At 35.0% G+C, this 25,547-nt stretch overlaps 1 protein-coding gene across 1 annotated transcript; it reads right to left on the minus strand.

The window, feature by feature from the left end:
* Positions 1-321: 321 nt before the first annotated feature.
* Positions 322-24,189, minus strand: LOC136040851 (zinc finger protein 436-like). The gene is made up of 2 exons (XM_065725223.1): positions 24,080-24,189; positions 322-6,676 (listed from the first exon to the last, which is right to left on the minus strand). Exons 1-2 carry the CDS (start codon positions 24,144-24,146, stop codon positions 5,280-5,282), a joined length of 1,464 nt encoding a protein of 487 aa, XP_065581295.1. The 5' UTR covers positions 24,147-24,189; the 3' UTR covers positions 322-5,279.
* Between the last annotated feature and the right edge of the window lie 1,358 nt (positions 24,190-25,547).

Raw genomic sequence — 25,547 nt, forward strand, 5'->3', positions numbered from 1 at the left:
CTGTATAAGCCTGCTTGCAAACGTCCCCGTCGTAGATTTACCCAGCTTCACACAAAGTTTAATCGCGTACTGTTGCTCTAACGAACGCTGCATTTTCAGCTTGCAAAACTCACAGCAACACGTCACGCAGAAATGCCTGTCCATCTCCAGGTGCTAGGAGACAACTGATCAGCCGCTAGTTCGTTAGCTCGGAAGGCCCTCTACCGAGTCCAGTCGGCGCGTGCACGCTCCGAGGTACAATCACGACGGAAGACAATTACTCCTATTACTTTCCGGACAAGTCCTGTATGTTGAATTAGAATAAATTAAATCAGGAACGGCTTAATTAGTTAACGAATTTATTACAATAAAAACAAAGCAGCATTAAACACAAAATTACGGAAATCCTTCAACCCGACAGGACACAAAGCCACTAAACAATATTTTTTTCGCAAACGAAGAAAAAGTTCAGCTATAATGTTTAACAAACCTATTAATGAAAAACAAGACAGCATAACCATAACTCAGTCATCATTCATTTAAATTACAAGTTCCATTCAATGTTTATTCTCAATATTTTCACAAGTTCTTCAATTAAGAATTCTCAAACTTAAATAATTCAAAAACAATTCTTATACACTATAAAGTCGAAGCTTAAATAAAAGATTTAGAAATAACACCTACAACTTTAAGAGTTTTTGGAATTTCACCGCGTATTAGGAAGATTTAATGTTTCTTGAATGATCCTCATGTACTTTGACATATATTAACAGACGATTTTTGATAAATATAACAATCTTTAAAAGTCGGAATTTTGAGAAGGAAATGCGGTAAGCATTAAAAAGGTAAACCTCTGGTTTCAGAGTGACCTATTAATGGACCCAGCTCCCTCTCTGTCTTTTTTTTTCGGACATAAAGAAATTGTACCCGATATGTAACTTAACACTTACGATACTCAGCCTAATAGGGGCAGAATTATGGTAAAAAAAATTTATTGATTGTACTTTAATCTTTATTTCTAGCATCAAAATAAGACTTACGGAAATCAGATTTGTCCAGGGGAAAAAAGAAGTTAGAATCAGATACTTGTAGACTTTACTCCGAAAAACTTAATTTTCAATTTTTCGAAAGTCCAAAAGCACGAGAGAAGACTTACAACACTTTTATGGATTAACTGATTATACATACATAAAAAAAAAAAAAAAAAAAAAAAAAAAAAAAAAAAAAAAAAAAAAAAAAAAACAACAACAACAACAACACTGGTTAATAAAGATTCAATAAAGGCAGGTTTAACTTAAAAACTAAAAAAATGAATTCAGATAACCAAGTTCTAGAGCTTGGTATGTAACAGTTTCTTTTAGCCTATACGCATAAATCCCTATACAATTAAAGCTTAAATTACAGACCGGTTAAACTAATATTATTTTAAACTTACATCCATCCATATAACCGAAAACAAAATGTGCTACCATCTTTTGGATTTGTGCAGAACTACATTGTTTAAGTTTTAAATTCTTTTAGGTGCTGTGGTGCTAAAAAATTGATCTACCTTTATTGGGTGGTATATTAGAGTCAATGTGTCACCGACTTACAGAGATGACGTGTACCAGGGGGCGCGTGTCAAACTCAGTGGAAGTGTGCCATACCTGGCAGAACAGAGCAGTGCACGTAACGCACCGAGATGTCCGCCTGATTGTGGAAAGTAGACAATCAGTTCATTACCTAATTCATATAGAAAGTATCTTAGACTACGGTATATATGTCGAAAATCTAGCTTTTTGTATAAATTTGATTATTATAGTCTAATTTTGAATACTATAATCTAATTAGACTTGTATTACTTAATTTTATATTTTAAAACATATATAACAATATAATATTCAATATAGATAACTTCGAAGACCATACTGCCTTTCCATGACGAAAATATAACAGATCAAAATAGGGACGAAACCTTTTAATCGACAGTGATCATCAGCAGTAAAATATTAAAAAAAAAAAAATTCAGCAAGTTTTACTGCTGATGATGAACACTGTATATGTGTCCGAAATATTCAGTTAAAATTTTATGTTCATTTCACTGTCGATTAAAAGGTTTCATCCCTATTTTGAACTGTTATATTTTAATATTCAATACATGAAATCTTAAAATTTTGGGAAGGGAAACGACGCTGTAAAGTAATTTTTTCTTCCCTGAAAATTGGTATTCTAATTAGTTTAAATTAAACGTGACTTATTACATCAAATTATTTTAAAATTACATCAAGGAGCGTAAGTATGTGCACTCATTTCTGATTGGCCAGTTAAAAATAATTCGTCCAATTGGATTCTGATTTCCATACTCAAGCTCCATAGAGTTAGTCCCTATGATTGTTTTGAAAAACGAATTTTCAAAATAACAAGAAACGGTTTTCATAGCAACTCCCTACCCGTTTTCGCGTTTTAATATCACCTAAAAGCCAGAAGAAATACAAAGAAAACCAGCGCACCAATAGCTTACATAAATCAAATATAAAACAAAACCACCATACAAGACTTATCGTGAGAAGTTGTCTGTAACAAAAACATCAACTTTTAAGAAAATTGTAATAAAAAATCGAGACGTTTTCTTTCTATCCTCGTCTGCTTGTTTGTTTTAACATGGAAGATGTACATGCGCCTTTTGGGGTCACAGATAATATTTTCTTCGACAGCTCAGCTTTCTTCTAGGTTCTAACTTGAATATGACAGGTCTGACATTTTTTTCTGAATTTGTCTCTCCCCACTGCGACAGAAAAACATTTGACTTAAAGGAGACCAGAAAACAAATCTAACAATAAAAGAACATTGTTTTATCAATAAAGCTTCGGAAAACATGGTTTCCAATTGGCAGATTAGTTTGACTTTTTTTCCGTCATATGAATTTGCCAGATTTTCCAAATGAGAACGTCAGAATCTCCAGGTGAAAATGCACATTTAAAACTTATCGAATCCGAATTTAACTTACAAAGGAGTAGAGCTATCAATTCGCAAGAATCAACTAAAAATACGCAATGACACAGGTATACGCATCTTGCTATACCGCCGGATTTTGGTTCTAGATTCTTATTCTAGTTAAGCCTTCACGTACTGAAAAAAGCCTTCATGGAGACACTCTCGCTTATTCTGGCAACTGAAGTTAAAATATGCCTCTTCGAGCGCTAAAATAATCTTTAAAATTAAATACAATCGTTAAATTTACTCTTTGTCTTCATTTTTGGGTACTTGTGTCATTGTTTTTTTTTTGTCATAAGTCTATGTCATAAGTCTTTGTTATAACTCTTTGTGGAAAAAAATCCAGAAAGATTTTAGATGACTTCCCTTTCAACCAGATTTCGCATTGCAATGTCGATTGGCCATTTTTGCAGTTAAAAATTTTTCAAATTCTCTCACAATTTACCATAAGCATAACGTTCAGTTGTCATCATAAAAAACAATATTGCCACTAGATAAGTCCTGTCTGTCACAGCAGAAAAACACACATTAGGGATTATATGATTAACGATAATCATTATGATATTAATTATGCAATGAATCATGCAATATAAAAAAGAATACAATGACCAAAACTTTTCCAGTTTTGGAACTTTTCCAACAAGAAAACAAGAAAACGAGAAAAAAAAAAAAACAAAAAGAACGCAGCTAATAATTAGACACTTTAAAATCACAATCTAATGCACTAAGACCGAGCATATACTACAGCTACAATAAAAACATCAACAGAACAAAATAATTACTTGCATTAAGTTTGAAAAAAATAACGTTATATGCACACACCGGTAAATTTTTTTAGACCAGGTTATTAAAGGGCAGCTATATTAAACCAAACACCTCACCTACAATCTATCATAGCACAATAAGACTGTCACCATCAAGCACTTGGCTATGGAGTTAACATTAACAGGAATATCCATAATTTACTGTTATATGAATCCGAGAAGCCAATTATAATTTATGACAATTAATTACTTAAAAAAGTCAATAAGCAGTTTTTTTCACCTGAAAGATGGTGCATTGAATCTTAAATTTGGAATCTTGCTGTTGGATTTTTTGACTAAATCCAACCTAGTCCAGAACAAAGTCCTTTTTTCCACAACCACTATCTTTATATATTTATAAAGTCATAAATAATTTTGTTAAATGATTCACATTGTTGCCTAAGTAAAGATAGGGGAACTGCAAATGTATTTATGACAATATGCATATACTTACAAATAGGACGCCCCATGAGTAGGATGGGAGGATGCAGCACTAGACTCTATAGTCCAAACCGGCAGTGCTGATCACTGTTCTGTGGGCATTCAGCAAGAAAGTGCAATTGGGGGGGGGGGGCAGTTGAGGGCCATTCGTCCTATGCGGCCGTACGTTCTTCCTGTTTACCTTCCCCAGATTTCTCCAAGTACTCATTTGGAGCTTGGTCGACTCTGAAAAGCTTAGAGAGTTGCACCACTGACCCCGTTCCAAACTAAACAATCAGCAGCACCAATACTCTAGCCCCTACCCTTACGGACATGTTTACAAGTCTAGGGCACTAACCACTCGGCTACTTTGACTAAATGTCCCATAAGTACTGCATATTTTCCACAACATACTACACTCTAAAAACAGGCTTCCCTCACCAGTTAATTCCGCATTTCTTTAAAGGGAAATAATTAGCTCTAAGTTCTGACACAGTGATTTCATGCCAATGAACAATTTTCGATGTTATTTTCAGAATAAAACATTATTTTCGTCAAACAGGACATTATACACATCTACAAACTGGCTGTAAATCACTGGTCATTGAATGTAATGGAAAAGAAATCGATAATAAATAGAAACCAAATCGTTCTTTAACATGAGCCCCTACAAGAGGTCCTTTGATGTCTTCTCACTCAATACAAATACATTTGGTTATGTCCTAATCGCGCACATGGGAAACTCTGAGCCAATTTTATCAAGGCAAATTAAGAATAAGGGTAAATGCATTCTGAAAACCAAATGAATTGAAGAACACTTTTGTTGAGAAAAAATTCTTAATAATTGAAAACACATTTCATATGAGTTTTCAACAAATGAAACGAATACAAAGAACTCCCTTTGAAAAACAGTAACCCACAGTTCAATTTTCTCGTTTAAACCCCTTTCAGGCCCAGAGGGCTGGACTATGTACGTCTATAATTAATAACTCTGAAATATTTTTTTAACCTTGTAGACCAGGACTTTATATTCCTGGATAAACTGGAATATTCACTCCATACTGAATGTTCATCCCATAATATATTCATTCTAATCATAATTACTCATTCCAAACTGAAAAATGACGGAGTTTCGGCTACAGACAAATCATGTCCCCGTTCAGAGAAATGAGTTTTCCTATGTGCATACAAACTAGATTGTCTGGAAAATGCTTTTGCACATACAAAACACTTAAAAGGCTTTTCGCCTGTGTGTGTCCGTAAATGCTGTTGAAGATGAAAAGGACTGGCATATGTTTTGTTACAAAATTCACACTGAAGTTTTTCAGTAATATGAGTTTTCTTGTGATTATACAATGAGGACTGCCTTGAAAATGTTTTATCACAAAGATGGCAACGGAAAGGCTTCTCACCACTGTGACATCTCATATGAGTTTTCAACAAATAACAGTTGGCATAGCCCTTTTCACATAGCTCACAAATAAGTTTTTCGCCTAGGTGGGTTTTCTTATGATTGTAAAGCGTAGATTGTCGTGTAAATGATTTGTCGCACAAATCGCATTGATATGTCCGTTCTCCAGTATGCAATCGGCGGTGCTCATTTAGATTTGGGATTGTTGAAAACCCTTTACCACAAGTTTCACACTTATGAGGCCTATCTTGGTGCTTATATAAAGATTGCATTGAAATACTATTAGCAGGAATATCTCTAGTGGTAAGATCAACAGTTGATTCTGCTTCAGCTGTAGCAACACGTCCTTCTCTCGAGTTTTTTAAACTTTCATGGGACATACTTACATCCCTTGCAGTTCGCATAGCGAATTCAAGGGCTGCCATGCTAACATCTCTTATACTACCACCATCACCATATATTTCTCTTCGACTTAGCAGAGATACACTGGTGCTAGAAGAGTTCTGTGACAATGGACCACGAACGGAGATCTCTTCTCCTTCTCTTACATTTTCTGATTGAACAAGACTAGTATCTCTACTAGTCGTTGGTGAATGCTGACCTAACTCATGGCTGATAAGATTTGCTTCTTGTGCACTTCTCATAGCAAGCTGCGCAGCAGCCAGTGTTGCATCCCTCGCATTTTGGCTAAAAGGGTTCATACTCAACTCTTGTGCAGCCCTACTGGCTTCTCTTGCACTGCGAAGTGCAAACTCAACAGCAGCAATACTTGCTCTCTTAGCTGTCAGATCAATTGTATACTGCTGAGGCTGGTTATCTAGCTCTCTATAGTAGTCCACCTCTTGTGAGACATGTCTAGATGGAGGAAGAAAATGAAGATATCTACCTATGGATTCATCGTTTTTCAACGGAGGTTCAGTAGTTGTAACTGTTAACGACTGATTTGATAGAAGAGAGACTGGAAAGGTGGAACTCGTATTTACAGCTTGGATATGGGCATCTCCAACATGTTCACTATTGCTAGTATTCATACTGCTTCGGCTCACTTCACAGCTATTTGCCATGTGTTCTCTTTCTTTTTTGGGTATATCTGCAAACAAAAAGAAAAAAATGACTAAGTTACAGTTTAACTTTATCCATAAAAATGGCATTTTACTAGAAAAAGAAAAAAAAAATCCACAAAACAAGTATTTCAAAGAAAAGTAAACACCTCCATTAAGCCAAAAATGAGCAGAAATAAAGTTGAATAATCTTTCAAATGTAAAACTACCCCAAATCACTATCAATAAATAAATGAAACTCAAAACAAACAGAGATTACAATAAATAGCTGAGTCAAACTCAAAACGAGTAAAAATAAAATGAGCAGGACTGATACCCCTATACCTTCTACGTAAACTAGGTGTCCTCAGCGCTTTCAAACATTTAAAGCGTATTTTGTTTTCAGTAAAGCGCAAATTATGTTCTAGTTTTAACAAGGCATGGGGGTTATCAGCCCTACTCATGTTAATTTTCCCTCGTTTGAGTTTGACTCAGCTATTTATTGTAACCTCCGTTCTTTTTGCGATCCATTTCTTTATTGATAGCGGTTTGTGGTAGTTGAAGATTATTTGACTTTATTTCTGCTCATTTTTGGCTTAATGGAGCTCTTTACTTTTCTTTGAAAAACTTCTTTTGTGGAGAAAGTTTTTTTTTTTAATTAATCTTTCTTTTATTGTATTTCTTTTCTGTTTTTTTTTTCTCAAAGAATCCGTAGTTTGACTTGATATTTGTATGCTGGAGACTTTTAATTTTTAATTTTTTTTTTTTTTAATCCTGACACAAACAGTATTATTTTAATTTAATCGTACACCCCCAGAAGTTGACCCGAAAAATAAAACTTAACATCATTCCCACAAGATTCTATCTATGCTCTTTAACAACCCGGATACACATACACTCATTGTATTTATTTATTGTAAGAGCAGAATTAGTAATAGTAATAGCCCCGAAAGTTTTAATTTAATGACTCCAGTCATTCTCGATATGTAACTGAGGTATTTTATTGGCAACTATAAACACAATATCATTTGATTTAGTGTTAAAGCAACATTTAGTTTTGAAGCATGATGGACCAACTGCATAATTGTGGGGGAGTAGGGGGTCCCTAAAGACATAGTTGTTGGACCGTTTTACCATGCTGAACAAAATGCATATATCAAAATTTTGACTGGATGTGTTTGGAAAATGATTGGGTTTGAGAAAAGGACTGTTTGCCCTCCAATCTCTTTTTACTCTTAAGAAGAGCACTAGAACTTTAAATTTTGAATTGAATTAACTCCTTTAAAAATCCATAGATATTCCTAGCTATTATAGAGTTGTGCTGCCCTGCGCCATTTTCTTTTTGTACAAAGACTGGTTTAAAAAAATAATAATGGTAATAATGCCCTTCGTCTTCTTCGAAATAAAAGTAAAAAATGCTTTCCTTTCTCAATTTCATATACTCTATATAAACAATTAACGAATTGCCTAATTTACAGCCCAATCCCTGAGGACTGTGGGGAGGTTAACATTCCCAAAGACATAATTACTGGACTTTTCAAAAATGCTGAACAATATAGCTCTCTTAGAGCTTCGATAGGATGTGTTTTGCGGAATCATAGGCTTGGGGGGCGGCTGATTGCCCTCCATTCATTTTTGATGCTTAAAAAGGGCACAAAAACTTCCGACTTTCAATCAAATGAGCTTTTTCCGATTCTAAGTTTATATGACCACCAGTTCCACAAAAACCTTATATGTCCTGGGGCATAACTTACAACCTTTGACCATGATCTCCATCTTGTTTGAATCTTAAAAAGAAAACAACAACAATACATTTCCAATTAAATGAGCCTCTTCTAAAGTTCAGACGATCACCCCTTCCATAAAAGCCTTATATGCCCCAGGGGCATAACTTACATCCCTTGTCCCAGACTCTGGGGGATTGTGTCAGCCCCAAAGGCCTTGTTATATGATCTTTGGACTATTTTTGAACAAATCGTTATCTCAAAGTGTCTATCAGATGCAATTGCAAAAAATAAAACGTGGGAGGGGGTGGCTGTTCTCCAATCACTTTGACTCTTAAAAAGTGCACCAGAACTTTTGATTTTTAATCCAATGAGCCGCCTCCAAATTTTATGCGACCACCCTTTCCATAGGAACCTTACATACCTCTGGGGCATAGCTTATAACACCTTGCATTGAGGGCTGTGGGGGAGGGGTTGTCATCCTCAAAGACATAATTTCCAGACATTTCAACTATGCTGAACAAAATAGCTATCTCAAAATGTTGATTGCACGTGTTTGGAGAAATAATGGGTGCGGGGGAAGGGGGGCGGTGGTGGTTGCCCTCTGATCTCTTTTGACTATTAAGATGGGCACAAGTCCTTTCAATTTCTAATCAAATGAACCCCCTGCCAAGTTTCCACAACAACAAATGGGCAGATCAAAATTTCTATTACATGTATTTTGGGAAAACTCAACGTATTTGTGTGTGGGGGAGGGGGTATCTACCCTCCGATCACTTTAACTCTTAAAAAGAGCACTAGAACTTCTCATTACCAATCGAATGAGCCCACTCTGAGGATTATAAGACCACCTTTTCTATAAAAAAAACCTTATATGCCCTCAAGGCATAAATTAAAACCCTTTCCCAGAGGGCTGTGGGGGAATTCATCCTCAAAGACATAACTTCAGGACCTTTCAACTACGCCGAACAAAATGGCTATCTAGAAATATCAAAATGTTGATTGGGTGTGTTTGGGAAAATGATGGGCGAGGGAGGGGTTTGGTTGGCCTCCAATCCCTTTTGACAATTAAAAAGGCCACTAACCCTTTCTATTGCCAATCAAACGAACCCTTTTTGAAGTTTCTGCGACAACTCCTTCTATATGAATTGCCCTAGTCAAAAAATTGAAATAAATAAAAAAAGAAAAATAATAATATATTGTGCTCACGTCACACTTTACTTAGGCAGTGATATTGTGCTGCTTATGACTAAATACAGAAAAACAGAGGTGCCAATTCACGAAAATGTTGGAAATTTTTAATTCTTTTTTAAAACAAAGATATAAAAACTTATTTTTCAAAATCTAGAGAGAAGGGTACCTTTTTTCTACGAAAATACTAAGAGACATGATATTTTTCAGTCCACAGGGACAGGAAAATCAAAAAGGGGGCGATTTTCTTCCCCTCAATTTTCACCCCTGGGGGAGGGATTCCACCAGAGACTACTGGCGGCCAGGCCTATTAGGCTTAGGTCATATGTTCACATGTGCGTTCAAGCAAATTCACTTCCCGATTTTGCATACAAGTCCTGCGGACATTGTCCGTCATGGGCCAACCCAACATAACACATATAACACACGGAAAAAAAAATGATGGAAAGCCGATTTACACCAAAAGTATTAAGGCTGTATTTCCTAATGAGCAATTTATGAGTAGCCTACTTTTTCTCTCATTACTGTATATCCTCTTTGGCATCCCTCAACATTCCACATATGAGAATTCAGCAACACCAATGCAAATGATAGTAGCAGATTCATAACAGCGCCATTGTATTTTCAGGCAGTATATTGTGACCAATAACAACTCAATAATAAAGAGCAAAAAAAAAATCATTTCAAACACTTTATAATTTCTATAGTTATCAATTGTATCTCACCCTCTCCCTTTAACGCAATGTCGATGTATATAGCTCTGGGCTATAGAAGTTTATTGATTTTTGTTTTGTTTAATTTTTTTTGGGGCTGACACTATTTGGCCTTAAGAACCAGCTTTTGAAGATAAATAAATACAAAAACTAATGCAAATCAACAAAATCAAGACTCTTTTCCGCATAGCCAGGGGCTACACCCAGGCACTGATGGAAGTAGGGGGTATGGATGTAATTAGGTAGGGGGCATAATGGCAGCGATTCGTATTTGGAAACAGTACTGAATGATAAACTGAATGGTAAACTTGGTATTTTGCCATCTGTTAAACCAAAATGCTACCCCTTAGCCCAGGGTCTCCTGAACTTATTGACTGAAGACCCTTTTTACTTTTCAATTTATTTTTCAGACTAATAATCACTGACTACGGTGCAACAGCTCGACATACCGAGTTGTACATTTAAATTCAATTGTATGAATCGAGGAGCAGAATGACTTTTTGTTCAATGTTTGCTTCTTTATTTTGGTGGAATTATTAAAGCTTTGGTGTTGACCTATCAATCTTTATATTTACCCATAACTTCAGACATTTCAAAAATATTGACAACAATCGCCTCTCAATACCACTTCTCAAACATCATTCATCAACTAAGTAATTTTAGTAAACAAACCAGAAAAAGAGCATAAAACAACAACAACATAATTTAACTCACATTCAACAATCAAAGAATAGAAGACAAAAGAAGTGTCGTTTAAATTAAAATATTTAAATAAGTGATTTTTAAATCAGTAAACAGGTTAAACACACCAATAATGCAATTCTAAGTCTTTAAACTATTTCTCCCATTTTCCCCAGAAAGTACGAACTTGATTACTTTTTTGGATGTTGTGTAACCTTTTGTACATTTTCGCCAAATAATGGAATCTGCCCTTTTGATGTATAGTGTAAATACAGTGTAGATACCAGCTGGTAAAAGAATATTTCTGACTTTATATGGATATTTAATAGATAATAGACAGATAATAGATATATATATAATACATAATAGATATTTAAGATTAATAGATATTGACTTTAAATAGATATAGTTTGACTTGCAGCTAAATAAATCTCATCACTGTGTCAAACAATAACATAGTCAATGCTAATACAAAAATTGTTACAAACTGATAAGAAATTTGAACTATTTTTTAACACTTTACAAAATAAACTAAATATTGGTTCCAAGCATTTTCATTACTTTAAATTATCTTACACCACTGCTTCTAGTAATCAAGGTAAACTCGTAAACCATGGGCCAGTGATGAGCTGAGCAGGAGCATGAGAGTTTCTTTGTGTTTAAGTAAATCCCTAATATTTCGATAAAGCGCTAAGCTGTATCTGAAGGTTTCCTGATTTATTTATTTTTCAATTGTATTACTTTTATTGATTTATTTATTACTATTTTTTGGATTTACCAAATTCCTTCCAGTTTAAGTACATCCCTAATATTTTGATAAAGCACTAAGCTGTATCTGAAGGTTTCCTGATTTATGTTTTTCAAATTTGTGTTACAATCCAGCTGCTGAATGAAATTACATACAAAAATTCACACAAGCTTGCAAAATCAGCAAAGTTTTTGGATATAACCTTGGGCTTCTACCAGGCAACAAGAGCAGAGACTCTTTTATAGATAGAAGGGGTAGTGCACTCCCTTATTCGAACTACCGAGCGACAAAGTGACATTTGAAAAAAAACAACTGCAAATTAAACAATTAATACGCCAAAATTAATATATCAAGGATTTTTTAAGTTGCAGCTAAATAATTAAATAATTTCTTACACCATACTGCATTTCAAGTTGTAAAATAAACAAATAAAAATGTAGAAAAATGAGTATAGTTAATTATGTCCATCTTATTCAAAATATTACAACCCTATTTTCATTTGTTCAATTTGTATCCAAATCAATGGATTCCAAATGGAGAATACTGTCACACAGTGTGTTTACAGAAATATATATAATTTGGTCCTGAGCAAGATCCACTGGGTTCATAAAACTTTAGAAAGATGATGAAAATCGGCTTTCAAGTATGTAAAAATAAAGATAAAGTGAGAAACCCATATAGAAGAATTGATCAAATTTTGTTTAGAAGAATTTACTACATTTTATCAATAAGATCAGTTGTAACGAAAATTCAAACCATTGCAGCATAACAAACATAAATATTCCATTTAGGCTATGTATATTTAGTGCTGTTAATGTTATCACACATAGTACCGAATTTTGGATAATCACATTTAGACTCAGAAGATTGCATAATGTTTATCTAATTTTAACTCTGAATTCATAAACCAAATGTACTAGCGGATTCAGTGTTGCATATTTTCCCGAGGTAGCATAATATGAGTTAAGCTTAGATATAGCAGTAAAATAAGGAACCCTCAATTAAAGTAAGTGACATGGCCCACAATAAGACTGAATAACATGCTTAGATACACAATTTATAGGGGCTAATTTACACAATCCCAATTACTTTGTTAAAATCATTTTCTACTGTGTTTATATGTTTTGCAAAATTTGCACATGGAACTAATGCACAAAACAAAATCAGCTGGTAACCACTACAATTATTCATATCATGAACAAAAGAAAATTCAAGCCATGATGAGCAAACTTCATAGTGCAAGTCTAAAACACTGCCATTGTCAAATTCATTGACATACTATTTCTCTATGGATTAGATATATGTGTCAGAAGAAGACCAGAGTATTCTTCTTCCTTCAAAAGTAAGATCGACTACTATTTTGCTTCCATATTATCAAATAGTTCGTGGTGACGAACTGTAGTAAGGAGCGACCCGGCTCAATGGTAACCAAAACTCTAAAAAATGGAATTTTGATACCAATAGCTACATCAAAAGAATCGCATTTTAATGCTGATTTTAAATATAAAAGTTTCATTAAGTTTAGTCTTACCTATCAAAAGTTACGAGCCTGAGAAATTTTGCCTTATTTTAGAAAATAGGGGGAAACACCCCCTAAAAGTCATAGAATCTTAACGAAAATCACACCGTCAGATTCAGCGTATCAGAGAACCCTCTTGTAGAAGTTTCAAGCTCCTACCTACAAAAATGTAGAATTTTGTATTTTCTGCCAGAAGGCAGATCATGGATGTGTGTTTATTTGTTTTTTATTTGTTTTTTTTCCCAGGGGTGATCGTATCGACCCAGTTGTCCTAAAATGTTGCGAGAGGGCTCATTCTAACGGAAATGAAAAGTTCTAGTGCCCTTTTTAAGTGACCAAAAAAATTGGAGGGCACCTAGGCCCCCTCCCACGCTAATTATTTTCTCAAAGTCAACGGATCAAAATTCTGAGATAACCATTTTATTCAGCGTAGTCGAAAAACCTCGTAACTATGTCTTTGGGGACGACTTACTCCCCCACAGTCCCCCGTGGGAGGGGCTACAAGTTACAAACGTTGACCAGTGCTTACAGATATTCATGGTTATTGAGAGGTGTACAGACATTTTCAGGGGAATTTTTTGGTTGGGGGAGGGGTTGAGAAGAGGGGGATACATTGGGGGAACTTTCCATCGAGGAATTTGTCAAGGGGGAAGAAAATTTCCATGAAGGGAACGCAGGATTTTCTAGCATTATTAAAAAAAAAATAATGAAAAAATAAATAATGAAAAAATAATTATGAAAAAGATTTTTCAACTGGAAGTAAGGAGTAGCATTAAAATTTAAAACGAACAGAAATTATTATGCATATGAGGGGCTCACCTCCTCCTAATACCGCGCTCTTTACGCTAAAGCATTTTTAGTAATTTCAACTATTTATTCTACGGCTTTTGTGATTCAGGGGTCCTTCTTTATGAATTGGGACAAAATTTAAGCTTTAATGTAAAGAGCAAGGTACTCATGAGGGGGTGAACCCCTCATATATGTACTAAAAACAAGAGAATACAAAAGTTCGTTACGTAAGCTAATTTATAAGTTACGTATATCTTTTGCTAATAAAAACATTCGTAAAAAATTAAAAGTTCTAGTTGCCTTTTTAAGTAACAAAAAATCGGAGGGCAACTAGGCTTCCTCCCCGCTCATTTTTTCCTCAAAATCATTCGATCAACACTGAAAAAGCCATTTAGCCAAAAAAATAAATATGCAAATTTCGTTTTAATTATTCCTCTGCGGATAGCCAAAGTCAAAACATGCATTGATTCAAAAACGTTCAGAGATTAAATAAAAAAACAAGTTTTTTAACTGAAAGTAAGGAGCGACTTTAAAACTTAAAACGAACAGAAATTACTTCGTATATGAAAGGGGCTGCTTCCTAATCAACGCCCTGCTCTTTACGCTAAAGTTTTTTAGTGTTTTAAAAAGAAGAGTTGAGAGAAAGAGTCAAACTTTAGCGTAAAGAGCGGGGCGTTGATGAAGAAGCAGCCTTTTTCATATACGAAGTAATTTCTGTTCATTTTAAGTTTTAATGTCGCTCCTTACTTTCAGTTAAAAAACTTGTTGTTTTTTTTAATTTTTTTAAAGACCAAAATGAAAAAAAAAGGAAGTCATGGCAAAAATTTAGGCTGTATTGTCTCAATAAGATGATGAGCTTATTGGCCCTTGCAACAAACACCACAATTAGTTAAACTCATCCAGTTATTTTAGCAAAATCCTAAGACTTTCTATCTAATGCCATTCAAGCATAAAAACTACCCAACACTGTTAAAAGAACCATTGCTAGGTGACAAATGAGTTGCATGAATGCTTCTCAGGGTCTTTAATACAGAAGCTATTCTTCTCTAGGTTATGAGATATGAAAGAAACAAGCACCATCTTAATTATTGAAAAAATAAAAGCAGTTCTTAAAAACGACCTGCAAACCTGTAAAATGAGTGTCCCAAAGATTTGGGGGGCTAGGATACTTATTTTTCATTTTCTCTAAGCACCGTGAACTTGTTTCTGTAATATTCTCTTGTAACACAGAAATCAGGTGGCAAAAATAAATCTACAATTTAATTCCTCATTCAGAGCTCTTTCCAAGAATGTTAATTGTTACTGTTGTAATTGTGCTCCAGTCCTCATCCCTGCAATGCATGTGCATAGCCATAGTTGTAAGCAAAAGTTTGTGTTATTTTTTGCAATTGTTTCTTATTCTCAGGTATTTCATAATGCCAAATGACAGAATCAACAATGAAATCAGCAGACTTTTGTCACCCATAAATTAATGGAACTTTTATTGGCAGGCTTGTATTTCTTCAGCCACTCTCTTGCCAGTGGTCTACCTGCCAAGGTTAGCTTTACCTGCCAAGGTAACCTAAGTTTCTTTTTTCGCTATAATTCTTATCTACCTTTTTTTGATTTTTTTTTTTTTTTAGATCCAGTTCATTTTCTTCTTGGAAATAATAGGTGGCATTTCTGAAGGGTCTCTAGTGAAAAGAACCCTTTGAAATTAGGTGGTAACATTATCATTTTTTTTCAAAAACTATGAGTGAATGATTCAGATTTTAATTAATCTGCTGCAGATTTTGATATTGTTTGGTTTTGTGGCTGGTTTCAGTCTGGTATCTTGAAGAAATCTAGTTTTTGACAATAAAATTACGTAGCAAAATTGTTTATTTAGAATGGATAACTTTGAAGCCTCCAATGTGTCAAGTTTACGGTGGTATATATTTCCTGAAATTTTGCTGGCCTTAATTCAAAACCATTTAAAGCCAAAATCACAATTTACCAGATGAAATCTGGGTCTTTTACCTTAAATTTTACCATTGTTCAAAAGTGGGTTGCATAACTTTAACCAATTTTGCAGTGAACAAATTTTACCCACAATGTAAGCTGTTTACTCCTATGTTCAAATTGTGGTTGTAAACAAATCCAAGACATGATTATTTACTCCTATTGTAAAACCAGTCACTAAGTAAAGTTTTACATGTATGTTGCCACCCTCTGAGCAAGAGAGGCCAACAGGCACTATAATCTATACAAAGAACTGCCACCAAGTACATGAAAAACACTTATTCCAAATATGTCTTAACATCCTCACTACAGAAGGAAAGAGTTATTGTTATCATGGCCAACAAGCTACTAAAGTCTGGAGAACGCCCCTTCCATGTCAATAACCCTGTCAGAACAGAGGCCACCTGATGAGGTTATTTTGAAGAAGAGTAACCATAAAGTTTGTGTTTTGAACAAGTGGAATCTCATTGCTAAAAAAAAACTGTATTTACCCTAGTATTGATGCTCAAAAGTCAGCATATCAAGACTGATGCACAAAACAAAGGCAAAATGTGTTAATGCTCCAGCTCACCTGATCACTGGCCCATGGTCTACAGGCTTACCTTGCTTACTAGAAGCTGTGGTTTAAGATAATTTCCAAAAAAGTAATAAATAAAAAATGCAATACAAAATAGAAAAATAAATAAATCAGGAAACTTTTATTAAAATATTAGGGATGTACTTAAACAGGAAGGAACTCTGTATATACAAAAAACAGTAATAAATAAATCAATAACAGTAATAAACAAGAGCTAAGAGCTCATATGGCACTTGTGACGAGGCGAGAAGAGCTAAGAGCGAAGATATCATATGGTATGAGCTCTAACAAAATTCTATGATTCAATAGATTGATTTAAAAAGGAAAATAAGAGGCTTAATGCCGGTCAGGATTTAAAATAAAAGCTCTGAGTCACGATGTCCTTCTAAATATCAAAATTCATTAAGATCCGATCACCCACTCATAAGTTATAAATACCTAATTTCTTCTAATTTTTCCTCTCCCTTTAGCCCCCCAGATGGTCGAATCTGGGAAAACGACTTTATCAAGTCAAATTGTGCAGCTCCCTGACACGCCTATCAATTTTCATCGTCCTAGCACGTCCAGAAGCACCAAACTCGCCAAATCACTGAACCCCTCCCCTAACTCCCCCAAAGAGAGCGAATCCAGTACGATTCTGTCAATCACGTATCAAGGACATTTGTTTATTCTATCCACCAAGCTTCATCCCGATTCCTACACTCCAAGTGTTTTTCCAAGATTTCCCCCTCCAACTCCCCCCAATGTCAAACGATCTGGTCGGGATTTGAATAGAGCTCTGAGACATGAATTCTTTCTAAAAATCAAATTTCATTAAGATCTGATCATCTATTCGTAAGATAAAAATACCCCAATTTTCACGTTTTCCAAGAATTCCGGTTTCCCCCTCTAACTCCCCCCAATGTCACAGGATCTGGTCGGAATTTAAAATAAGAACTTTAAAGCACAAGATCCTTCTATATATCAAATTTCATTAAGATCTGGTCCCCCTTTCGTAAGTGACAAATACCTAAATTTTCAAAATTACCCCCCCTCCAATTCCACCAAAGAGAGCAGATCCGGTCCGGTTATGTCAGTCACGTATCTTAGACAGGTTTTTATTCTTCCCATCCAGTTTCATCCTGATCTCACCGCCTTAAGTATATTCTAAGATTTCCGGTCCCCCCAACTCCCCCCCCCCCAATTACGCTTGATCCGGTTGAGATTTAAAATAAGAGATCTGAGTTACGAGGTCCTTCTAATACGAAGTTTCATGAAGATCCGATCACTAATTTGTAAGTTAAAAATACGTCATTTTTTCTTATTTTTCAGAATTAACCCCCCCTCCCCAATAGATCGGATCCGTTCCAATTATGTAAATCACGTATGTAAGACTTCTGCTTATTTTTCCCACCAAGTTTCATCCAGATCCCTCCAATCTAAGCGTTTTCCATGATTTTAGGTTCCCCCACCCCAAACTTCCCCCAACGTCACCAGATCCAGTCAGGGTTTAAAATAAGAGCTTTGAGACACGATTTCCTTTTAAATATCAAATTTAATTGAGATCCGATAACCTGTTTGTAAGTTAAAAATACCTCATTTTTTCGAAATTTTCAGAATTAACCCCTCCCCCAACGTCAATCATGTATCTAGGACCCGTGATTATTTTTTTCCACCAAGTTTCATTCCGATCCCTCCACTCTAAGTGTTTTTCAAGTTTTAGGTTTCCCCCTCCCAACTCCCCCCCCCCCAATGTCATCAGATCTGGTCGGGTTTAAAATAAGAGCTCTGAGCCACGATATCCTTCTAAATATCAAATTTCATTGAGATCTGATCACCTGTTTGTAAGTTAAAAATACCTCATTTTTTCTAATTTTTCAGAAATAACCCCCCCCCCAGCTATCCCAAAGAAAGCGGATCCGTTCCGTTTATGTCAATTATGTATCTATCACTTGTGTTTATTTTTCCCACCAAGTTTCATCCCAATCCCTCCACTCTAAGTGTTTTCCAAGTTTTAGGTTTCCCCCTCCCAACTCCCCCCCAATGTCACCAGATCCGGTCGAGATTTAAAATAAGAGCTCTGAGACATGATATCCTTCTAAACATCAAATTTCAGTGAAATCCGATCACCCGTTTGTAAGTTAAAAATACCTCATTTTTTCTAATTTTTCAGAATTACCCCCCCCCCCCTCCCCACTACCACTAAGAGAGCAGATCCGTTCCGATTATTTCAATCATGTATCTGGGACTTGTGCTTATTTTTCCCATCAAGTTTCATCCTGATCCCTCCACTCTAATTGTTTTCCAAGATTTTAGGTTTCCCCCCTCCAAGTCCCCCCAATGTCATCAGATCCAGTCGGAATTTAAAATAAGAGCTCTGAGACACAATATCATTCCAAACATCAAATTTCATTAAGATCCCATCACCCTTTCATAAGTTAAAAATACTTCATTTTTTCTGTTTTTTCTGAATTAACCGGCCCCCCACTCCCCCCCCCCAGATGGTCAAATTGGGAAAATGACTATTTCTAATGTAAGCTGGTCCCGTCCCTGATACGCCTGCCAAATTTCATCGTCTTAGCTTACCTGGAAGTGCCTAAAGTAGCAAAACCAGGACCGACAAACAGACCGACAGAATTGGCGATTGCTATATGTCACTTGGTTAATACCAAGTGCCATAAAAACGGAAAAATAAATAAATCAGGAAAACCTTCAGATACAGCTTAGTGCTTCGTTAAAGTTTTAGGGATGTACTTAAACAGGAAGAAACTCTGTAAATCCAAAAATTGTAATTGCTGAAATATGATGCATTAGGACAAAGATGAATGAGCCAAGGAAAAGACAAAACTTTGAAATTACAACAGAAATTTTATTATGTGTCCTATAAATAAGGAAAAAGTAGATAATTGCTTGATAACACCTTCCTCAGCTAATGTAAATTTTAGACCATAGACTTATTCCTGAATATTTTGTTTACCTTACTGAACTGCTTTCCAAGTTAGCTAAACAAACTTAATGAAGAACTAAAAGAAAACTACTAAAGGAAAATGCTATAAAATTCTGATAACTACTTTAAACATTCTGAAATACTCACTTACACTGTTGCTAAAGGTTGCTTTGCATTCTATTTATATAGATAATGTATTTCTGTAACAGCCCACATTGAGTCATACCCACATTGGGACAATCTCAATTTTGGGAAATTATTGAAGGTTGAGTTGGCAGTGGTAAAATTGTCCAACAAGCAGTTCTATATCTCATTTGTAGACACCACTGTCTCAGTCACTGTTGACTTCCTGCTCCTGATGTACTGTTTCTTTCTTTAGCCTGGACGTTTGGTTTACCAGAAGTGTGATATCTTTTCTGAGATCATTCAGTATTCATTCAAGTTAAGTTTCATAATCAATTTTTATTTATTTATATACTCACTAATATTTTCTAACCTCCAGCTTATTTGCATTCCTTTATTGACATGGGTAATTTGTATAAGATTAGAGGCATCACCATAAGCCCACGTTGGGAACACCCACTTTAGGACACTGCATAATTTTGTCATATTTTATATGGTTTGTCTAGTTTTGTCATTTCTTTCAGGTTCTTCTTTACACTACTTCTATTGAGAACTCTTTATAATTTTACTCTCATTATTTTATGATTTTAATCTTTACAGAAAAAAGTGGTAGCACCCTAGATAATCCTTCCTTATTACCATTGGACAAACATGAGAATCATCTGTATTCTGATGTTATGAATTAAGGAGAGACTAATGGTCCAGAGCACTTTTTACAGATGAAGACTTTCTGCCATCATCTGTTACAGATCATCCTGCACCTGACTGTTCTTCCACCAACAATGACACAATTTTGCCTTCAACATCAGTAAAGGTCTCCAGCCATGCTTCTACTAAATATGTCATTACTCCACCCATAACATCTTGAAGTTACCATTTCAGGAGGTAACTCCAACAGTCCTATAATTGCTCCTAAGACTCCAGTTAAAGAAGTTACAAGATGTGCAAGTGATAACACCTATCACAGTCCTGAACAAGTATTTGGTTATTCAAATAGGACAATAAAAGACCACTCAAAAAGAGTCAAAGCCTCATAGCTACTGACACCCCTGAAAAAATTAGACTTGAAGAAAATGCAAGAGAGAGACACATAAAAAGGGTTCAGAAGACTGGGAAAATATGTGCTGAGCCAGCAAAAAAATAAAAACAGATCTTTTTTCTGCTCAAAAACGTAAGACTGATAGCAAGGAAGACTCTGAAGATCCATTTCCTGAAAAATAAATGATCCACAGAGTTTTTCTGATCTTGACTGAGATGAAAATTGTCAATCTCTCTATGATCTTTCAACAAATGCACAGAATCTCCCACCTGAGGTATTTTTCCTCTGCTAATCCAATGTAAAACAAAACGCTACCTTCTATTACATTGGTATGGTAACATAGTTGAAAAACCAAGTGGTAATGAAGATGGTGACTACAGAGTTTCTTGCTTGAGGAAATCTCCAATATAGAGATTGAGATTAGATGGAACAACCTCCAGGCAATTTCTCTTTTCTCTTTTAATGTCAAGCTAAGAGGTGACATGTGTTGAGTGCCAAATAACTCCTCATTGTCTATGTATTTGCACTTTACTATGCATTTTCAATAAACATGTTTAAAACAAGAAATTGGTTATAATTTATACAATGTCCAAACCTTGGCCAAGGGGTGTCCCAACCTGGGCTTATGGCCTGCCCTGGAGCTATGTTATAGCTCCAATAATATGTTGAGATTATTTGGGAAGAAGAAGAGCATGGAGAACGAAAAACTGTTTTCTACTTTAGTAATTCAGACAGACAAGTTATCCTCTCTGACTGGAAATTATCTCCATGTGTGATTGAGTTTACAGTTCATCAAATATTATTTGATCTGATTTCAAAAATGGATAATAATAGACAGAAAGAGGATAATGTGATTAATATATACATATTGCATATTATGAAGTAAGAATCTCAAATTATGAAGTAAGAATCTCATGTGGGATCATTAGAGAGGAATAGGCAGGAGGTGCATATTTACAAGTAAATTGATTATTATATTGGAAAAAAAACATAAAAAAAGAAATTTAGTAATGTGATCAACATATCTTTATTCATCTACAGAATCTTGGATGGGTTAAAACCACCTATTACTTTGACAGTGCCTAATATTGCCTTGATTACCTTAAATTGCAGCTTGGAACTTTTTTTTTTGCTAATCTTGGGCATTTATTTAAACAAAATGTTTCTTTTCTATATATGGACAGCAGACTCTTATTCTGCAGACTCTATATATGGACAGATTTATTATATATGATTTTAAGCAAAAACCGGCATCAAAGCTTCTGGGCATCAAAGCAATAAATGCTGTAACTCTATTGGCCCTTCAAATTTCCAAAATAACAGAAACAGCTCAGGTAACAAGAAGTAATATAATTTTGCAATGCACAAAATGATAACAAACAAGAATTGCTTTTTTGGGTATTGATTGGTATATTTTTTGGAACATGCAAAAACAAAAACAAATCCATGATACTCTTCTTAAGGGCAGGGGCATAGCTAAGGCAGGAAGGGGACCCCCCCCCCTTTAAAAGCCCAAGGCACCAGCATGCAGTGCCAACACCTTGGAACTTTGGGCATTTTAATTTAGCTTATGTGTCTATATTTGTCAGCACCAGACAATTTTGTTAGCACATCTATTACTCCTCCTCCCCTCTAACTCAAAACTTTGGCTTTACCCCTACTTAGGGTTACAATGTAAAAATATAATCCTAATATCTATGTTTATTATATATTGCTCTTTGATTTACACAAAAACCCTGTCTAACCTTACTTGAAACCCTTTCTGGTACAATTTGATGAGTTCTGTCACATGGGTAAATAAAGGCTGAACTGAAATAAATCACTACAAGACAAATTATGAATGCCTTTAACAATTTAAGATATGTTAACTAAAAGTTCAGTCTAATCTTCTGAATTGTAGAGACAGTAGGCTCAAATAGCCTAGTCTATGCTTATATCATTGATTTTTCAAACAAACTAAAAATTTTGATGCCTGTTTGTATACTTTTGATAAGCTGTGAATCAGATTTTTGTGTTGGGTACCACACATGTAGATGTGCAGTATTCAAGTATAGATTACATAATTGCTATATACAATGTAGACTAGTAAAGCTTTATAGATTCTACCTTGTAAACATTCTTTGATGCTTTACAAATTATAACTCATACATATAATCCTATATGGGTGGGATTGATTCACAGTTTAAGCTAGGTTCACTGGAACTGGCTGAGGTTTTAGTTTAGTGACTTCTTACTATCTTGGAAAGAGGTTAGGTTAAGAAAATGAAACTTTCAGGGATGGGTCTACAGGCTAAAGTATGTTCTGGGAAGGTATTCTGAAGTACTTATCTCTACTCCCTCTCCCTCTAGAGGGTCCTGACCTTTAAAAATATGTATGTTATAAAAGTGAAACCTTGCAAAATAGATCTTTTGCTTGAATGAAGTAGAACAAAATTGTTTTCAGCTTCACAACTTTGCTCTATCCCAATTTATAAGGTTTTAAAGGTATGCAAATGCATTTCCTAAATTTTGGAAAAAATACATTGACATGCCTCAGAATTCAAGCCTACTCAAATAACAGGAATTGCATTTTCAGAACTAAAGGCAGAGAAAAAGCAACTTGTAACTGAAAATTAAGGTATAATGTTATTTTGTCAAAATTCCAATAAGTATAGACCTGTCATGTAAGCAAATTTCAGGGCTCTCTAGAGGGAGAAGGAGTGGAGGTGGGTACTTAAAAATACCTTCCAGGCTATAGCCTAATTTAGCCTTTAGACCCATCCCCAATAGTTTCATTTTCCTAACCCCTTTCCAAGATAGCAAAAAGTCACTAAACTAAAATTTTACCCTGGGTGATTATGATTTTGAAAAATTTTGTCTTTTAACTAGCCTACTTCACAGCACTGGTTTTAGCCTAGGTCTATATCAAATAGCCTATGTCCAAGACTAAATTTGTCTGTTATTTAAACACTTTGTTCTAATTTTAAGACTAAATGACCAAAACTCAATAGAATCAACTAGGATTTAGATTGAGCTATACGTGTCTGCTTAGGAGTAGGCTCTACTATTGACTATCAATGCATTTAAATATTCAGCATTACTTACAGTTGAAATATCTAAATTACTCTAATTCTTATCAAGAAAACTTAGAAAAATTGAGTACTGAAATAATCAAATGTCCAAGTGATAGGCTATAGAGACTACACAAGGATTTAACTACAGAAGTGGTGATTAGCTACCCAGCCCCTAAGTAGCCTCTGAACACTTCAGTGTTCACTTTTATTAAGGTTATGCAGAAGAACTATACAAAATTGGATTGAAACTAATTTTATTTAAAATCCAAACAACTTTTTAGCTGCCAGTAGGCTATAATAGGTCACCTTGAGCTAAACCTACATTAGCTTGTTTTTATAGCAGTTGAAACTATAATAAAATTTGACTAAATTTGAAACGACATAAATTACTTAAGATATATGGATTCCATTGCTTGTCCAGATTTTGCAAGGCTTTATGGTTTTCATGGGATTCCATGGTTTTTGTTTATGAATTTTTTGCTACCTTGGCTTAAAATGACATCTGAATATTCCAACCGAAATTCTGATAGATTTTGTAGGTAGCGATTAAAATGCAGACTATTTTGTTACGAATTAGCAATAAATTTCCCGCAAACATATGGAAATAAAAAGGCTTAGAAGTGAAACCAATAGTTTCCCAGAATTCCTGTACAATATAATCAGTATATGGTCAAAAGGGCGTATTTTAGTAAAAGAAAAAGCCTAGCTCATACTACTATTACTACTAAAAACATACAACATCACCAAGCTGCCTGAGGTTAACACAGCTAAGCACGCTCCTTTTCCATCCCAATCTGTTCTAAGCCTCTCTCCTTATACCCTCTCAGGAGGATTCCATTTGACTTAAATCCTTCTTTATGAATTCTCTAACCCCAACCGCGAACGACCGGCTTCCCTTGTAGCTCTTGACCATTAGCCAAAAAGGACAATCTTCGAGAATCTGTCATCCTTCATCCGCAACGGCCAGAAATGCCCAAGCCATTTCTACCTTTATCTCATTAAAGCCCTAGAAGGTGGGATAGAGCCGCATTTTTCGTAAGCCCTGCTGTTTGAAATACTGTCTTTCATTTGGGTACCCAAAACAATCCGAGGGCAATTTCTCTTGAAAACCTCAAACAAATCTTCATTCGCTATCGCTTTAAGAACCGCCCATGGTTCAGAGCCGTATTTGACCACTGTTGTCACTATAGCTTCAAATATTCTAATCTTGGATTGAAGACTTATCTTCCTATTCTTCCAAAAAAAATTTCAAGTGTGAAAGCAACACCCTGAGCCTTGGCTATTCTACTTTTAAAATCTTCACTGCTCTCATCGTCTTTACTGATAATACTACAAAGGTAAGTGAAGCTGTCAACCTGCTCAATCTTTTCGTTACCCAACGTAACCTTTTCATCTTCATCTATTGCTCGCCTTAGCGACTTATTCTTCTTAACATTAATTTTTAGAACTATTCTAACACACCGAACTTGCAATACCTCTAAGAGCTCATTTATTTTGTTCAGACTTTCATCTAGGATGCTTAAATCATCAGTATAACCTATATCCAGGAAAGATTCGCCCATAGTAAATGGATTATTAAAATAAACCACCATTTGCATGATGATGCAACTCAGTCATCTTTTGAGAAAATGGTATAACACAATTTCTTTGTTGAAAAGTTGCTTCTGTGCAGTAAGATTCCATGTTTGACTGACTTTGTTGTTTGATTTCTTTGGTTTGTCTTTTATTCAAAATAAGAAAAACCATAGAATTATTCATGCGTATAATTATGTTAAAAAATTCTGAAAAAGAACAACCTGGACGATCAAACTTGGCAAGACTAATATACATAAATAAAAATAAATTGAAGAATGTCAGA

This window comes from Artemia franciscana, chromosome 21, assembly GCF_032884065.1.
Source record: "Artemia franciscana chromosome 21, ASM3288406v1, whole genome shotgun sequence".
Lineage (NCBI taxonomy): Eukaryota > Metazoa > Arthropoda > Branchiopoda > Anostraca > Artemiidae > Artemia > Artemia franciscana.